The sequence below is a fragment of the Daktulosphaira vitifoliae genome, unplaced genomic scaffold (assembly GCF_025091365.1).
Source record: "Daktulosphaira vitifoliae isolate Bord-2020 unplaced genomic scaffold, ASM2509136v1 Scaffold_4, whole genome shotgun sequence".
Taxonomy (NCBI): domain Eukaryota; kingdom Metazoa; phylum Arthropoda; class Insecta; order Hemiptera; family Phylloxeridae; genus Daktulosphaira; species Daktulosphaira vitifoliae.
In genome coordinates, this window is record NW_026099575.1 from 27,757,713 (window position 1) to 27,777,769 (window position 20,057).

Sequence of the window (20,057 nt, forward strand, 5' to 3'; positions counted from 1 at the left end):
AATAACCAATTTTTATGATTTCTGAGTTAAATAATTATTGAATATAATCATTCATATTACTCACATTTAGTTATGCAATGGCGTATGATCCATATAAATAAAATGTATTATAATTTATAAAAGTGATATTCTACCTGCACGTGTATTATAATAATGTTCTAACCAATGCAAGAAAAATTTTACAGTTTTTTGGCTCCGCAGAAAAATGATGAAAATTTTGATATGATTTATAAAGGAATACCTAACGATTTTATATTATTATAAAATCGTGTGAGCTATAGACTATTAATAAATTTCCTGAAAACAATAGCCAACTTGAAATATTTTTTAATGACTAAAGTAAGGGGTTTTTTTTACAATTTTTAGATAATTTCAACATTTCTTGAAATACTGTTATTAACCGAAATTATGAAAAAAATTTAATTAAAAATCGAAACCATAACTCAAAAATAATTTAGGTTCCGTCTTTTCAAATGATTCCTTTTGAATTAATAAACAATATTACATTAATTTAAGTTTCAGTACATAACTGACAATGCAAAAAGTATATCTATTGATAATCGAAATTGGCAATTGATATTAGGTACCATCAGATATGTCAATAATTAATTTAAAACAAAATTTTATTTATTTTAATTTTTATGTTGTGTTTTTCAAATAATATTTTAAGACATCTTTTTCAAAATGTATTTTTTATTGTTTGTTGCTGTCAGGGTAAGGAGTGGTATTGTAGAGGTTAAGAGTTATTCAAACTCGAGTCTACATTGATACTTGCTGATATAATCTAATCAACTTCTTTAAACAGACCTTAATCGACTAACAATCTTTGCAACAGCGTTCTGATCTTAAATTTTACTAATTGAATTTAAACTCAGATTATATGACAAACATAATAAGAAAAATGTGTGATATCAATAAACATTAAATATAATTATTATAGGTTATTAATAACGTAAAACAATATACATAAATGTATTATTTCCAAAAATTATATTATAATATTTTATTTAAATGACGTAGCCTCCAGTCATTACAAACGCTAAATGTAAAAAATGTAATAACGTTTTAATATCGAAAAAATAATTATAATTTCTTATAAAGAAATAATTTTTTTTTACATGGAATATAAAACATTTTAAACTGTATGTAACAATAATTCTAGAAGTTCTAAAATAATTATTTCTCTATATTACCAAAAAATTAATTTTAGTTTCATGTTTGAGTGAGTAGATGAAGTACGCACAACATAATATTACTTCCCAAAATAGTTTTGCTGCTAACACGATGTATAAAAACGATGGATTCTAGATACACTTAATTATAGTCTTTGAAAAGTTTTACACATTTATCGAATTTTAGCTTTATTGTATTAAGAAGTATGAATTTAATTTTAATTTTCTCAATATTCATTACACTGTGCCTAATATCTGAGTCAAATTGTAATGATAAGCCAAATGCAGAACAGGTAAGCTCAATTATAGGTTTGGATGGATGGCATTCATTTAAACAGATTACTTTTTATGAAAATTCTGAAAAAAAAGCGAATAACAAATTTATTCAAACAGGTTTTTTATACAATGAGCCAGACGAATCACGGTACACATATGGTAGTATAATATTAAATTCAGTTTATGTCTGTCTTATGGAACAACTTTATAAGAAGAATACAAATGCAGCAAATCACTATAAGAATTTATATTGGTATAAAAGAAAATCGAGTGGCTTAAAAAAATTATGGAAAAGTATAACTATGTTGAAAATTTTGATAGTCCATATGATAAACGCCCTTAAGTTTTTCAACTTTGAGGAAAAAGCTGTGCTTAATAATCTTGAAAATTTCAAAAAATTTATAGATGATAACACTGAAATAGTAAATTGTAATAATCATAATATTGATAGTAGGTTTAATAGTATAATCGATATTGTAAAATTTGACAATACTCTTGAGGAATTTAAAGAAAGACATGTTGACCAAAAGCCTATAGACTCTAATATCGCTAGATTTATAAACGGTCTATGTAGAGTTAAAGGTTTGTTGATCAATGATAATGATTTAATTAAACCCGACCAGAAACATATAAAACTAAAGATTGACTATGGTATTACTTTTTTTTATTTTAAATTTGGATTAAGATACAATTCGTTCAATCAGAGCTTCAACGATTAAGAAAAAATTGACGATTCAAGTAGTAACCAACTTAAAATCATCACTAAGTATTACAAAAAATTTTAAAGAATAATTGTAAGAATTAAAAAAATTAATAAAAGTAGAAAAATAATAAGTTATAAATATAAAAAAAATATTTTCATTTTATTTAAATAATTGTATTGGTACAAAACAAAATTGTAATTTGTTGATGACTATGTTGCTAACTTTTTTTTAACACGCTTATATTAGTTTCACTTGTATGTTTGTTTGTTGTTTGTCGTTTGTCGTTTGTNCACTTGATTTTTTAAGTAATTATATTGGTTGAATAATAGAAAAATAAATAACTTTTTTTACAAAAAAGTTATTTTTGAAAACACGTGAGATAAAACCTTCTGATTCTGATCAATTTTGTAAGGATATGACTTATTATTACATTTATTTTATATTCAATCATGTATCAAAATGTGTGCTCCAAAGAAATAACAACTAAATTATTTATTTACTTCAAGATCATAATTTCTCGCGAAAATCAAGTACATCATTTATTTTAGTAAGAAATATAAAACTTATTCAGTTGTATTTAACAGCAATTTAAGTAGTTTTAAAATAAGTATTTCACTTTATTAACATGCAAAATTATATTAAGTGTCATATTTATTTAAAATAAATGCGTACAATTTAATATTAGGTCTAATAATAATTATTTGCTAATACATACAATATATAAAAACGATTAATTCTAGATCCAATTCATTTAAATCATTGAAAAGTTTTACACATTTATCGAATTTTAATTTCATTATATTAATAAGAATGAATTTAATTTTAATGTTCTCAATATTTATTACACTTTACCTGATATCTGATTCAAGTTGTAACGATTATCCAAATGACGAGGAGAAAATGACAGTTGTGATTACTTCAGGATGGGGATCATTTAGATATAATTATTATTATGAAAATGATGAAGCATTAACAAATAAAAAACATATCTGGATAAGCTGTTTAGCTCGTTCTGAAATCGAATTGTCGTACAAATATGGTGGTATAATATTAAATTCAGTTTATGTCTGTCTTATGGAACAACTTTATAAGAAGTATACAAATGCAGCAATTCACTATAAGAATTCATATTGGTATAAAAGAAAATCGAGTGGCTTAAAAAAATTATGGAAAAGTATAACTATGTTGAAAATTTTGATAGTCCATATGATAAACGGCCTTAAGTTTTTTAACTTTGAGGAAAAAGCTGTGCTTGAAAATCTTGAAAAATTCAAAACATTTATAGATGATAACGCTGGAATAGTAAATTGTAATATGCATAATATTGATAGTAAGTTTAATAGTATAATCGATATTGTAAAATTTGACGATACTCTTGAGGAATTTAAAGAAAGACACGTTGACCAAAAGCCTATAGACACTAATATCGCTAGATTTATAAACGGTCTATGTAGAGTTAAAGGTTTGTTGATCAATGATAATAAATTAATTAAACCCAACCAAAAACATATAAAACTAAAGATTGACTATGCTATTACTTTTTTTTATTTTAAATTTGGATTAAGATACAATTCGTTCAATCAGAGCTTCAACGATGAAGATAAAATTGACGATTCAAGTAGTAACCAACTTAAAATCATCACTAAGTATTACAAAATATTTTAAAGAATAATTGTAAGAATTCAAAAAATTAATAAAGTAGAAAAATAATAAGTTATAAATATAAAAAAATATTTTCATTTTATTTAAATAATTGTATTGGTACAAAACAAAATTGTAATTTGTTGATGACTATGTTGCTAACTTTTGTTTTCAACAATGTTTCTTAAGCGTGAATCAATCTTTACATTAAATTATTCAATATAAATTATTATGTATGTAATAAAAAATAATTACTATTATAATAATTCATAAAATAAGCTTGAAAATAAATTAAATATTGGACAATTTATTGCTTTTTTTAGTTAGCTATAGTTTTTTATTTATTATTAATTAGTGAATTCATTCTTAGAATCTTCCTTTATTATTACAAGGGATGATAATGAAATAATAAAGAAAAGATAAAAAATATAAATGCTATATTTATAGGGATGTCAACTTAAATTTTTTAAGGCAACATACATTTTTAACTAGCTTTTAAAATAGGAGATAATTTAATTAAGAAAATAATTGATAAATAACAATATTTGGACTAGTATTTCAGAAGTCATTAAAAATTTTAAGTAATCATTGGTGATGTGAAGTGAGAGATTTTAAACAAAAATAGCAAATATCTATTAATTATACACGTATAGATTAAATATTTTTGTATTTTAGAATTATTTCTTTATAATACCAACTTTTAGATGATATCATATAATAATTTTGACTCTGGCACAAAATAATGACTAATGTATAAATATAATAATTCTAATAATAAGAATATCATAAATAGAAAAAAAATGAACAGTGACTAATTGTGTAGTGATAAAAATAGCAGAATACTTTAGAATACTAATAATAATAATTTTAGAATACTAAAATGCTAAAATGCTAAAATTTAAAGAATTAATAACATGAAACATATTTTAATAGATATGAAAAGTCTATTGCTAATGTAATAATAATGATTATCCTATAGATAACCTTTTTCTATCTAAATTTATTACATAAATAATTTTTGTTTAATAAACCACAGTTGTAAATCGTAAAAATATTGTTTTATAAAATATTGCTATGTTGTTTTTAACCTAAAACAATACTTATTAAAACATAAATATATTACTTTCAAAAATTATATTATACAATTTTATTTGAGAAATAGTAGACTCCAGTCTTTCTTATAAAGCTCAAAAGTAATAACAATTTCATCTTTAATATTTAGAATTTCACTCGAAAAACAAATACATAATTTATTGCGATAAGAAATATCAAACATATTCAGTTGTACGTATCAAGTTATTTAAGTAGTTTTAAAATAAATATTTCTCTTTATTACCAAAAAAAAAAAAAAAATTAGAATCATATTTGTGTAATAAGCAAAATGTTTGAAAAGTTTAATACATTTATGAATTTTAACTTAATTAAATCCAGAAAATGAATTTCATTATCTATTTTTTAAAAATATAGTTTTTTGCAAAATACAAGTGCATAATTTATTGTTGTAAGAAATACAAATTTTATTCAGCTATATTTAAAAGCAACTTAAATAGATTTAAAATAAGTAATTCTTTTTTCATAAAAAAAAATAATGTCAAGTATCGTATTTGATTAAATAAAGTACGTACAATTTATTATTAAATCTAATAATTATAGCAGTTATCTACAATATATAAATACGATTAATGTTACATACAATTCATTTAATTCTTTGAAAAGTTTTACTCATTTATCGAATTTTAATTTCATTTTATTAAGAATAATGAATTTATTTGTAATTTTCTCAATTTTTATTATACTACATCTTATATCTGATTCAAGTTGTAACGATCAGCCATCTGAAGACGAGTTAAAGATTGTTATAGGTACTAGAGGATGGAGATCAATGAAGGGCACAAATTTCTATGAGAATAATAAAAAAAAATTGAAGAAAATTGTTATAATTCCAGCGTTTCTAGATTGGAAAAGTTATGATTCGATGTGCTTATACAGTGGTATAATTTTAAATTCAATTTATGTCTGTCTTATCGAACAACTCTATAAAAAGTATTCAAATGCAGCAAATCGCTATATGAAATTGCATAATTACACTGATAAAAACAAATCCTTACATAAATTATGGAGAAGTATAACTATGATGAATTGTTTTGTAACCCATTTGATAAATGGCCTTAAATTTTTTAATATTGAGGATAAAGCTGTGCTTGAAAATCTTATACAATTCAAAACATTTATTAAAAAAAACATTATACAAGGGTCGTATAGTGAAGATTCAATTGATGTTAAGTTTAGGGAAATAATCAACGTCGTAAAATTTGATAATAAACTTAAGAATTTTAAAAACGAACACGTTGGTCACATATATGAAGAATATATTATCATATATTTTATTAATTCCTTATGTGGAGTTGTGAACAGAGTAATAAATGATCATGAATTGATTAATCCCGATCAGAAAAGTATAAAAGACATAATTGAGGATAGTATCCAGGTTTTTTATTTCTTTTTTGGATTTCGTTATGATTGTTTTAATCAGCACTTTGAACCTGAAGATATTATTGACATGACTACTGGGAAGTTACGTATTTGGGATTGGACTCGTCTTTACCCGAATATGTAGTATTCATAATTTGTGTAAAATTTATTAGATTAATTATTCAAATTTAAGAAAATAATGTTTAAACCTCATTTATTTCAATATGAGTATAAAATGTATTCCTTAAAAGATAAGTTGGAATTTCCTCAAAATTTTTTTCTTTAAACTCTATGCTAAGAATTGTGTGCTAAAATAAAATAATATCATTAAATAATAAAAATATTCTGTTTTTTTCTCTAAATAACCATTTTGTCTCTGGCAGAAAATAATAACAAATGAATAAATATAATAATTCTAATAAAAATATCATAAATAGAATTAAAAAAAACTATAATATATTGATATTCAACAAGAAATATAAATTTAACGATTTTACAAAAAATTAATTTGCCAAGTCATGTTTTTATTTTTCTAAATAATGTTTAAATCTCATCCCGGAAAATAAATACATTTATGTGTTTTTTGTTAGAACAAATAGTAAGGTATAATAAAATCGGGGAAAATATTTATTCGTCTATGACTCGTACTCATAATAATTTTTAATTAATGTTGTAAAAATAACGAAAATACAAAGAATAATATGACAATATCTTTATAATAAACTATGAATGCGTATTAAATAACTACGATGAAATGCTTAATTAAAATTGAAGTATATTTTTATTGACTAAAATTATTGAAAAATATTCTTGAAAGATATGTTAAAAACTCTAAGCGTATTAAATGGTTTTTGTATTTCTATATATTAAAACTTAAGCTAAAATAACAATAATTATTATCCTATAGATAAAATTTATCTATCTAAATTTATTACATAAATTATTAGTCTTAAATAAACCATAGTTGTAAATAGTAAAAATATTATATTTTCTAAAATTCATCGTCAGTTTTCGAATATTTAGTAATTTTCAAATGTAATAAGATATTTTTAATGTAATAATTTCTAAACATAAATGATGTGTTCATTTTATTTACATAAAACTCGAAGTACATAATACAAACTATTTATGAAAAATAAAAATAATTCCGAAACGTTTTACTTAAATTATAATATTGATTGATCAAAATATAATAACAAGAAATTTAACAATTAATAAACAAAAAATACNTTTTTTCACAAAAATAGCATATTTTTGCATACGGTAGTCATTTTCACCATGAAGACAAGTCCAGAGGTCAAATTTTTTTTTTTCAAATTAAAGTATATTACATTAGCTTTAATTTAAGGTATATATAAAATTGTCAGTCTTTCCGGAACATTTTCAAAAGTTAAGTTGAAAAAGTTAATTTTTTGTAAAAAAGTTACCATTTTGAAACCCCATCCTTTGGGCTGTTAAAGGGTCAAATGTTCACAAAAATATATAAAATGATAGGTAATTATCTAAGGTATCTATAAAAAAAAAAATTATATTGATTCGGTCATTTTTAAAAAAGTTATGGCAATATTAAGTAAAAAAAAATGAAAAAATATCGAAAATTAGCGATTTTTAAATTTGTAATTTTTTGGGGGATTTCCCCCGTTTACGAGGAACGAGGGATTTTTTTTCAATTTTTGAGGGTAATGTCTTCAACTAGATACGATTTGTGATCTTTTGACATATTTTTCATCAAAATCGGTTCAGTGAGAGCTGAGAAAAAGTAGTGACAGACAAAAAAAAAAAGAAAATAAACACATCATGGTAAAATTAAAACCTTCTCAGCTTCGCATCGAAGCTAACATATACGTTTTTATTTTTTTAGGGCTAAATAAGAACTTTTCAAACATTTTTGTATTTATACTTTTTATAAAAAAATTGTATACCTACAAAAAAGGTCGAATAAACTTTTTCGCAAAAGCTAAAGTTTTTGAGATAGACATAAAAAACTAAAAAATCACCCTTAGGGGGTTATTTTTAACCCCCTTGGGGCACGTCTTAGAGTTGACCAATCGTCTCCAAATTTCGTACAATTTATTTTTTCATGTATCCGAAATATTCTAGTGGGTGGCACTTTGTATTTTTTAAATTTTATAAATAAGGGAAACGATAATATACACACATTTGTTTATAGCGATAATCAAAAACAAACAGATATAGGAATCATAAAATACTATTTCACATTACCAAAGAAATCAAAAATCACTTTATCATATATCTTATCACATATCTTACTATCTACAGATTTGTATCGAAATGTTTTTTATGATAGTGATTTTAATCACTGTCAGATATCATCTATACTGGACCCTACTATACAACGTCCCCACTATTCTAGGTTTTAGCTTCGATGCGAAGCTGAGAAGGTATTAATTTTGTCATTTTTTTCACTTTTTTTTCTTAAAACTTCCATAACTTTTTCAAAAAACAACAAATCAACTTAATATTTTTTTAAACTAAAACCTTAGATATTTCCCTTTCATTTGATATCATTTTTTTGAAAATTTAACACTTAACCTGCTCATGGGGGGGATTTAAAATTGCAACTTTTTTACAAAAACTAACTTTTTTAACTTGACTTTTGAAAATGTTCCGGAAATACTGCGTCCTTTAAACATATATAAAATTAAAGATTATTTTATGTACTATAAAATGAAAAAAAAAAATTTTGTCCCGACTCTTTATCTTTTGCATGTAAACGGTTGCTGTAGTTAAAAAAACACTATTTTTGTGTTAAAATTTTCGATTTTCGATTTTTAATTTTCAACTTAAAAATGCTATAATTTTTCGAAAAATGTATGTATCAGTACAAAATTTTTTTTTCTAAATACATTATAAGTACATCTTTCATTTGACATACTTTTTATTAAATTTAGACAATTTCCCCTTATATAGGGGGGTTCAAACTTTGAAACATTGTATAAAAATAGAACTTTTTCAACTTGTAACGTGACAAAAGTATCTTTCAAACAACTTTTTTGACTCAGTTGAAATAAAATCATCTATACTTTTATTTTATTTTTTTTTAAGAACGTTTATTAGAAAATTTACAATCTATACAGCTATATGTACAATAAGTAAATATGTGAATAGGAATAAAATAGACAATGATATGGCGGTGAGGAGGAAGCTCACATTAGAGCCACCTGTGTATTATTAATTTTAAGTGGGTTAAATAATATTAAGATGGTCTCTTGACCAGTTGCGTTTGAGGAGTCTGTTTGGATTGCCCGGAAGAATTTTTGAATGTAGCTGAGTAACGAGACGGTTTGGATGGGATTGCATTTTGGAATGTAGTCTTTAGTAATATATGTGTGCAGTTTTTTTAACTATAGCTATTTTGAGGTCTTCGTGGAGGGAGTTGTTGGTAACGTACCACGGTGCTTTGGTTATCATACGGAGACAAATAGACTGGAACACCTGTATTGTCCTTATTATAGACGACTTTGCAACAACCCAGAGCGCGATACCTTATGACCATATTGGTTGGAGGAGGGATTTGTAAAGAAGTAGACGATAGGATATGTGCTGGTTGTGTTGGATGAGCGGTCTTATTAGATGAAGACGAGTATTTAGCTGTTTCCGTTTACTTTTAAGATGAGGACCCCATGTGAGCGTTCTGTCAAATAGCAAGCCCAGGTATTTCGCTTCCCTAGCTTGTGGAATAATAGTGTTGTTGAGAATTGTGTTAGGACAGACATTTTGACGAAGGGTGAAGGTGATGTGGGTAGATTTTAATTCGTTGATTTTTATTTTCCAAGTGTCACACCACTTGGATAATATGTTGAGGTGAGATTGTAAAAATTTGCTACAGTTATGCGGATCTTGATCGGCAGCTAGTATTGCAGTGTCATCTGCGTATGTTCCGATGAGTGTGTTTGCGGTATGTGGAATGTCAGCTGTGTAGATGATGTATAAGAAAGGAGCAATGTCGCTACCTTGGGGGACTCCGGCTTGAATATTTTGATGATCGGATAGTGTGGAATTAAGTTTGACTCTAAAAGACCTATTTTAAAGGTATGATTTGAGTAGTAGAAAGTATGGTGAAGGAAATATTTTTTTAAATTTATGTAGTAAGCCGGTGTGCCAGACCGTGTCAAATGCTTGCTCGACGTCGAGGAATACGGCAGAGCAGTATTTTTTGGATTCGAGAGATGTAGCAATAGTATCTACGACTCTGTGGAGTTGATGGAATGTGGCATGTTTTGGTCGAAAACCAAACTGAAATTCAGGTATGGTATTTTTCTCTTGCGCTAATGGGAGAAGTCTGCTAAGGAGAAGCTTTTCGAGGATTTTACCGAGAACTGGTAAAAGACTATATGACTATCGACTTTTCTGGGGGTTTTTCAGGTTTTAAGATGGAGATAATAATTGCTGTTTTCCATTTAGGGGGGAAATAAGAAAGGCGAAAGATCGCGTTGTAAATATATGTAAGCAGTATGATTGTTTTGGGCGGTAGATTTTTTATTATTTTAATACTAATCTAACGATTTTATATTATAATGAGATCGTATGTCATAGACACATTAATGAATTGACTAAAAATGAACAATGTCCAGTTATTTTTTTATCAATAAACCGTTTAAATAACGTCGATTAATTTCAAAACTTGCTCTAAGATTCTATGTAACTAAAAAAAATAAAATTTTTTTTTAAATCTGTTATTAAAAAAATTAAGTCTAACTGTCTAAAACCAGTGGCTTACTTAAGGCCAATTCTCATCGTAGTTTATAGTTATTTCTGTGGACCGCGGGTACTAGAAGACGTTTATCGTATACTCTATTTATAATGGTTATAGGTATAATCATTTTTTTCAGAGAAGTCATATTTTTTCTCTGTATTTGTTACTTTCATTTTACAGATGAGGATTTTTGGTTCATATTAACTTAAATTGTTTTTTTTAATAATTAAACTCCACTTTAATTAACACAACCACAAACTCTTATTCTCGTGTGTCCATCTACAACAGACACGCTTAAAAAATTATACTCTAATGCTAAAAACTTTTTTTTTTATTATTTTAATACTTTCCAAAAATCTTTTTCAAACTCTTCCTGTACTTAAGTTTTCAGTGATTTTTTTTTATAAATTCCACATCACAAGAAAGCTCATTTAATACATTTGTTTTTAGTTTTTAGTATATTCTTAAAAGTTTAGCTCTTAATTAAAATAAAATAATAATATATCTAGAATTAATAAATTCCTAACACCTAGTGGCACATTCGTGTGCACAAGTGAATTAATATATGGAATTATAAATCTCGCATTCCATTGGACAATTATTTCAGAGCTTAAAAACGATTATTATTAAATTTGACAGAAGGTGTCGATTGACGTAATGAAGTAGTCAACTTGCAAGTTGCATTGAAGTAGTGTTTAAAAAAAGTAAAAAAATAATAATAACGCAGATACAAGAGTTTATAGCGAATGCAAGTAAACGGATTATATGTTGTGTTGATACGGTCGGTTGAGTGACAATATGTCAGTGATATCAAAGTACATTTATGGCGGCTGGTCGTTGGCCGTGCGACATTATTTGGACTAGTGAATTTTAGGAACATGAGTTAAATGTAAATAGTGACCCCCAGTGGCATGCGAATAAGCACTACTTGGTTCCAGCGGATCTCTATTGGGTACCACCAGCGAAGGTTGTACTTTAATTGAACTCAGCTACAGCACTACCGACACGCTCGTACTTATTATTTGAAGTAATATTGCAATGCTGGCCAGCGTTGATGGAGTTGATGTAGACGGTGAACTTGTGTGGAATTGGTTCGTCCGGAGTCAGTGGCGTACGACCTGATGTCTTCACTTCGTCGACGAGGAGGACACTCGACGTTGTATTGCAGCAAGCGGACGTCGGCTGTGCGGCAATTGTTAAAATTTGTATCACATTTAGATATCTGTATGACATATTCCTTTAGATTGTTCAAAACAATATTTACCAGACTTATTTCAGTATTTGATTCGATAATTAAAAAATCTAGAAATATTCTTTTACTTTTGGTTCATTTTCGTTCAGATTTATTGTGTGTACTATTTATAGTTAATTCCTTTTTGCGGCCAGTGTCTGTTGAACAACAGTTTATTATTAAATAGTAGTATTTAGGTTATTGATGTTTTTTTGTTATTATTTTTCACCTAATGTTTCATCAAAATAATGATCTCATCTTGAAGGTGTATGCCACATTTTTTCAAGGTTTATTACAAAACATAATGGTAATCTTAATACGGTTTATTTCGGAATATCCAACGATTTTTTATAACAATGAAATCGTATAAGTCATAGACACATTAAAGATTTGACTAAAAATGATGAGTGTCCAGTTATTTCTTTTTCAATAAACCGTTTAAATAACGTCGATTAATTTCAAAACTAACTCTTTTATCCTATGTTATTAATAGAAATTAAAATTTATTTAAAATTCGTTATTAACAGAAACGGAATAAATGTGGTATTCCAAGTAGTAAATATGAAGTCCTACATTTTTAATGTGTCTTATATGTTCCATTGTAACAGAGTCAAATTTGATAACATTTCAATCAATGGTTTATCCTTTCTTCGTTTTTACATTATTGTGTAGTACATTAATTCTACTCAAAAGTGATACTATCAGGGCTTGGGTATTTTTGCATTTATAAAATTTATTTTAATCATACCGAGTACAATAATGAAATATAAATATTCATATTAGTTGATCTTAACACTAAATAGTGTGTATCAGTAAGAATTTTGACTTGAACTATCACTCTCCTTCAAGAACAAATAAAATTTCTGTAATATAATACTGAAAGATCATATAACCCATATGAATAAAATGTATTATAATTTATAAAAGTGATATTCTACCTGCAGTTGTATTATAATAATGATCTAACCAATGCAAGAAAAATTTAATAGTTTTTTGGCTCCGCAGAAAAATGATGAAAATTTTGATATAATTTATAACGGAATTCCTAACAATTCTATATTATTATAAAATCGTCTGAGTCATAGATATATTAATGAATTTCCTGAGAACAATAGCCAACTTGAAATATTTTTTAATGACTAAAGTAAGGGTTTTTTTGTCATTTTTCGATAATTTCAACATCTCTTGAAATGATATATTTAACCGAAATTTAAATATCAATACATTAAGAACCAAAACCACTACTAATACCGAACTTATTAAAAAATTTAATTAAAAATCGAAACTATAACCCATAAATAATTTAGGTTCCGTCTTTTCAAATGATTCCTTTTGAATAAATAAACAATATTACATTAATTTAAGTTTCAGTACATAACTGGCAATGCAAAAAGTATATTTATTGATAGTCGAAATTGGCAATTGACATTAGGTATCATCAGATATGTCAATAGTTAATACAATACTTATGTAAGGCAATAGTAATTTTCTATTCTATTGACCAACAGTGTTCATAGCAAACTTTATGTAAAAAATGTAATAACGTTTTAATATAAAAAACCATTATAATTTCTTGCAAAAAACAAGTATATAAAAATTATTATAAGAAATATTAAATTTATTCAGCTGTATGTAACAGCAATTTAAGTAGTTTTAAAATAAGAATTTCACTTTATTTAAATGCAAAATTATATTAAATGTCATATTTATTTAAAATAAGTGCGTACAATTTAATATTAAATCTAATAATAATTATATACTGCTATCTACAATATATAAATACGATTAATGTTACATACAATTCATTTAATTATTTGAAAAGTTTTACTCATTTGTCGAATTTTAATTTCATTTTATTAAGAATAATGAATTTATTTGTAATTTTCTCAATATTTATTATACTACATCTTATATCTGATTCAAGTTGTAACGATCAGCCATCTGAAGACGAGTTAAAGAATNATGTAACGATGAGCCCTCTGAAGACGAGTTAAAGATTGTTATAGGTACTGGAGGATGGAGATCAATGAAGGGCACAAATTTCTATGAGAATAATGAAGAAAAGTTGAAAAAAATTGTTATAATTCCAGCATTTCTAGAATGGCAAAGTTATGATTGGATGTGCCTATATAGTGGTATAATTTTAAATTCAATTTATGTCTGTCTTATCGAACAACTCTATAAAAAGTATTCAAATGCAGCAAAACGCTATATGAAATTGCATAATTATACTGATAAAAACAAATCCTTACAAAAATTATGGAGAAGTATAACTATGATGGATTGTTTTGTTACCCATTTGATAAATGGCCTTAAATTTTTTGATATTGAGGATAAAGTTGTGCTTGAAAATCTTATACAATTCAAAACATTTATTAAAAAAAACATTAAACAAGGGTCGTATAGTAAAGATTCGATTGATGTTAAGTTTATCGAAATAATCAATGTCGTAAAATTTGATAATAATCTTCAGATTTTTAAAAACAAACACGTTAGTCATAGACATGAAGAATATATTATCATATATTTTATTAATTCCTTATGTGGATCTGTGAACGAAGTAATAGATGATCATGAATTGATTAATCCCTATCAGGAAAGTATAAATAACATAATTGAGGATAGTATCCAGGTTTTTTATTTCTTTTTTGGATTTCGTTATGATTGTTTTAATCAGCACTTTGAAGCTGAAGATATTATTGACATGACAACTAGGAAGAAACGTATTTGGGATTCGAATCGTCTTTACCCAAATTTACGGTATTCATAATTTGTGTAAAATTTATTAGATTAATTATTCAAATTTAAGAAAATAATGTTTAAACCTCATTTATTTCAATTTAAGTATAAAATGTATTCTTTAAAAGCTATGTTAGAATTTACCCAAAATTTTTTTCTTTAAACTCTATGCTAAGAATTGTGTGCTAAAATAAAATAATATCATTAAATAATAAAAATATTCTGTTTTTTTCTCTAAATAACCATTTTGTCTCTGGCAGAAAATAATAACAAATGAATAAATATAATAATTCTAATAAAAATATCATAAATAGAATTAAAAAAAACTATAATATATTGATATTCAACAAGAAATATAAATTTAACGATTTTACAAAATAATAATTTGCCAAGTCATGTTTTTATTTTTCTAAATAATGTTTAAATCTCATCCCGGAAAATAAATACATTTATGTGTTTTTTGTTAGAACAAATAGTAAGGTATAATAAAATCGGGGAAAATATTTATTCGTTTAACTATAAAATTTATAGTTAAATAATACAAACTATTTATGAAAAATTAAAATAATTCCGAAACGTTTTACTCAAATTATAATATTGATTGATCAAAATATAATAACAAGAAATTTAACAATTAATAAACAAAAAATACAAAAAAAATGATTCTATACGCATTGTACAAAACATAAATCACGCTTAAAAATATAAAAATAAAATGTTGAATATCAATTTAAATTCAAAAATTTATGCTTTCTTCGTTTTTACATTAATGTGTAGTACATTAATTCTACTCTAAAGTGATACTATAAGGACTTGGGTATTTTTGCATTAATAAAATTTATTTTAATCATCCCGAGTTCAATAATGAAATATAAATATTCATATTAGTTGATCTTAACACTAAATAGTATGTATCAATAAGAAATTTGACTTGAACTATCACTCTCCTTCAAGAACAAATAAAATTTCTGTAATATAATACTGAAAGATCAATTAAAAATAACTAATTTTCTCCTAAAATTGCTAAATACTTTTCATATTTATAAAGGAAAATATTATTTGATTAAAAAAGCTTCACAATAATATGTAATTAAATAACTTTTTTTGCATCCTTTCAGGAAAAAAAAAACCTAACATAATTTTTATATTTTTTTTGAGACCACAATTTTTAGTTGATGATATAATAGATAAAAATTTTCAAATAACTTTGTTCTTGTAATTATTTTATTCGATCAACCATATGCGTTTAAAACTATGGATTTAAAATAGATATGCATCAATATTTGGTTTTCATAAAATCAGAATCAACAATAATCTGATAAATGGGCCATGAATTATTATCGGTATTTATTCTGCTATGATAAAAAAAAAATCATAAAGAAATGGTGATTACTCTATGCTTAACATCAAATTATCAATCAAAAAACGCTTAACATTAACCATCTAAATGTGTTTTTCTAAATCTTTTTTAAATTACAAATTTCAATCAGTTTGTGAAAATGTAATAAACCTGTAATTTCTTATTTAATCGTTGCCATCAAGTTGATAATCNATATAACAATGAAATCGTATAAGTCATAGACATATTAAAGATTTGACTAAAAATAATGAATGTCCAGTTATTTCTTTGTCATAACCCATATGAATAAAATGTATTATAATTTATAAAAGTGATATTCTACCTGCAGTTGTATTATAATAATGATCTAACCAATGCAAGAAAAATTTAATAGTTTTTTGGCTCCGCAGAAAAATGATGAAAATTTTGATATAATTTATAACGGAATTCCTAACAATTGTATATTATTATAAAATCGTCCGAGTCATAGATATATTAATGAATTTCCTGAGAACAATAGCCAACTTGAAATATTTTTTAATGACTAAAGTAAGGGTTTTTTTGTCATTTTTCGATAATTTCAACATCTCTTGAAATGATATATTTAACCGAAATTTAAATATCAATACATTAAGAACCAAAACCACTACTAATACCGAACTTATTATAAAATTTAATTAAAAATCGAAACTATAACCCAAAAATAATTTAGGTTCCGTCTTTTCAAATGATTCCTTTTGAATTTATAAACAATATTACATTAATTTAAGTTTCAGTACATAACTGGCAATGCAAAAAGTATATTTATTGATAGTCGAAATTGGCAATTGACATTAGGTATCATCAGATATGTCAATAGTTAATACAATACTTATGTAAGGCAATAGTAATTTTCTATTCTAGTGACCAACAGTGTTCATAGCAAACTTTATGTNTTTCTTCTTTATTAATACTATCCCCATTAACTTTATTTTTAGTTATTTCACGTTATAATTTTAAGTATACGTCCAATACTACGTATTGTATTTAACAATACAGTTACTCGTCAACCGCCACAGCGTACGCACGTGTGTTATCTCCATTTATTCATGCTCTGTGTTCCTTTACGTATTCAACAATTATTACCTCTTATCGCTATTTTTATATCAATTTCATACCATGGGTTTATGTGATATTTGTGCCGTAAGTATTAAACGCGGTCAAAACGACTCAATTACATGTTTCTCTTGTTTGAAATTGTACCATCTTACTTGTGTTTCGTTAAAACAAGATGATCTCGACTATTTAAATAGTTTGAACAAATCATGGTCTTGTGTTAACTGTGCAAAAAAATCTAAAAATGCTATTTNATGTTATAGGTACTAGAGGATGGAGATCAATGAAGGGCACAAATTTCTATGAGAATAATGAAGAAAAGTTGAAAAAAATTGTTATAATTCCAGCATTTCTAGAATGGCAAAGTTATGATTGGATGTGCCTATATAGTGGTATAATTTTAAATTCAATTTATGTCTGTCTTATCGAACAACTCTATAAAAAGTATTCAAATGCAGCAAAACGCTATATGAAATTGCATAATTATACTGATAAAAACAAATCCTTACAAAAATTATGGAGAAGTATAACTATGATGGATTGTTTTGTTACCCATTTGATAAATGGCCTTAAATTTTTTGATATTGAGGATAAAGTTGTGCTTGAAAATCTTATACAATTCAAAACATTTATTAAAAAAAACATTAAACAAGGGTCGTATAGTAAAGATTCGATTGATGTTAAGTTTATCGAAATAATCAATGTCGTAAAATTTGATAATAAACTTAAGAATTTTAAAAACGAACACGTTAGTCACATATATGAAGAATATATTATCATATATTTTATTAATTCCTTATGTGGAGTTGTGAACAGAGTAATAAATGATCATGAATTGATTAATCCCGATCAGAAAAGTATAAAAGACATAATTGAGGATAGTATCCAGGTTTTTTATTTCTTTTTTGGATTTCGTTATGATTGTTTTAATCAGCACTTTGAACCTGAAGATGTTATTGACATGACAACTGGGAAGTTACGTATTTGGGATTCGAATCGTCTTTACCCAAATTTACGGTATTCATAATTTGTGTAAAATTTATTAGATTAATTATTCAAATTTAAGAAAATAATGTTTAAACCTCATTTATTTCAATTTAAGTATAAAATGTATTCTTTAAAAGCTATGTTGGAATTTACCCAAAATTTTTTTCTTTAAACTCTATGCTAAGAATTGTGTGCTAAAATAAAATAATATCATTAAATAATAAAAATATTCTGTTTTTTTCTCTAAATAACCATTTTGTCTCTGGCAGAAAATAATAACAAATGAATAAATATAATAATTCTAATAAAAATATCATAAATAGAATTAAAAAAAACTATAATATATTGATATTCAATAAGGAATATAAATTTTACGATTTTACAAAATAATAATTTGCCAAGTCATGTTTTTATTTTTCTAAATAATTTTTAAATCTCATCCCGGAAAATAAATACATTTATGTGTTTTTTGTTAGAACAAATAGTAAGGTATAATAAAATCAGGGAAAATATTTATTCATTTAACTATGACTCGTAATAATAATAACGAAAATACAAAGAATAATATGACAATATCTTTATAATAAACTATTGTGAATGCGTATAAAATAACTATGATGAAATTCTTAACTAAAATTTAAGTATATTTTTATTGACTAAAATTAATGAAAAATGGTCTTGAAAGGTATGTTAACAACTCTAAGCGTATTAAATGGTTTTTGTATTTCTATATATTAAAACTTAAGCTAAAATAATAATAATTATTATCCTATAGATAAAATTTATCTATCTAAATTTATTACATAAATTATTAGTCTTAAATAAACCATAGTTGTAAACAGTAAAATATTATATTTTCTAAAATTCATCGTCAGTTTTCGAATATTTAGTAATTTTCAAATGTAATAAGATATTTTTAATGTAATAATTTCTAAACATAAATGATGTGTTCATTTTATTTACATAAAACTCGAAGTACATAATACAAACTATTTATGAAAAATAAAAATAATTCCGAAACGTTTTACTTAAATTATAATATTGATTGATCAAAATATAATAACAAGAAATTTAACAATTAATAAACAAAAAATACCAAAAAAATGTTACTATACGCATTGTACAAAAAATAATTCACGCTTAAAAAGATAAAGATAAAAAGTTGAATATCAATTATTAATTCAAAAATTTATCCTTTCTTCGTTTTTACATTAATGTGTAGTACATTAATTCTACTCTAAAGTGATACTATCAGGGCTTGGGTATTTTTGCATTAATAAAATTTATTTTAATCATCCCGAGTACAATAATGAAATATAAATATTCATATTAGTTGATCTTAACACTAAATAGTGTGTATCAATAAGAAATTTGACTTGAACTATCACTCTCCTTCAAGAACAAATAAAATTTCTGTAATATAATACTGAAAGATCAATTAAAAATAACTAATTTTCTCCTAAAATTGCTAAATACTTTTCATATTTATAAAGGAAAATATTATTTGATTAAAAAAGCTTTACAATAATATGTAATTAAATAACTTTTTTTGCATCCTTTCAGGAAAAAAAAACATAACATAATTTTTATATTTTTATTGAGACCACAATTTTTAGTTCATGATATAATAGATAAAAATTTTCAAATAATTTTGTTCTTGTAATTATTTTATTCGATCAACCAT

General features: G+C 24.9%; 2 protein-coding genes and 1 long non-coding RNA gene across 6 annotated transcripts in view; 2 read left to right on the top strand and 1 right to left on the bottom strand.

Annotated features, from left to right (window-relative positions):
- The window catches only part of LOC126905113 (uncharacterized), a 53,156-nt gene that overhangs the window by 8,408 nt on the left and 24,691 nt on the right, over positions 1 to 20,057 (top strand). The window contains exon 1 of one of the 2 annotated variants that reach the window (XM_050684543.1): positions 2,875 to 3,004. The exons of the other annotated variant lie outside the window; for it this stretch is intronic. Within the exon in view, the coding sequence (XP_050540500.1) occupies positions 2,963 to 3,004 (42 nt within the window). The 5' untranslated portion in view covers positions 2,875 to 2,962. Of the gene's footprint in view, positions 1 to 2,874; positions 3,005 to 20,057 lie in introns of those variants that run through there. 2 annotated transcript variants of the gene reach the window in all.
- LOC126905114 (uncharacterized) lies at positions 5,447 to 18,475 on the top strand. Of its 3 annotated transcripts, none has more exons than XM_050684545.1 (2): positions 5,447 to 5,655; positions 14,220 to 15,167. In XM_050684545.1, the coding sequence occupies exons 1-2, from the start codon at positions 5,553 to 5,555 to the stop codon at positions 14,981 to 14,983; spliced, it is 867 nt and encodes a 288-aa protein (XP_050540502.1). In that variant the 5' UTR covers positions 5,447 to 5,552; the 3' UTR covers positions 14,984 to 15,167. The 3 variants fall into 3 exon arrangements, with proteins under 3 accessions (XP_050540502.1, XP_050540501.1, XP_050540504.1); XM_050684544.1 differs by having other exon boundaries at positions 5,466 to 6,281; positions 14,846 to 15,166; XM_050684547.1 differs by lacking the exon at positions 14,220 to 15,167 and adding an exon at positions 17,650 to 18,475 and having other exon boundaries at positions 5,494 to 5,655.
- LOC126905118 (uncharacterized) lies at positions 6,382 to 18,582 on the bottom strand. Its single transcript, XR_007703875.1, has 2 exons — positions 18,469 to 18,582; positions 6,382 to 6,474 (listed from the first exon to the last, which is right to left on the bottom strand). It is a non-coding gene; the product is annotated as an uncharacterized LOC126905118 (long non-coding RNA).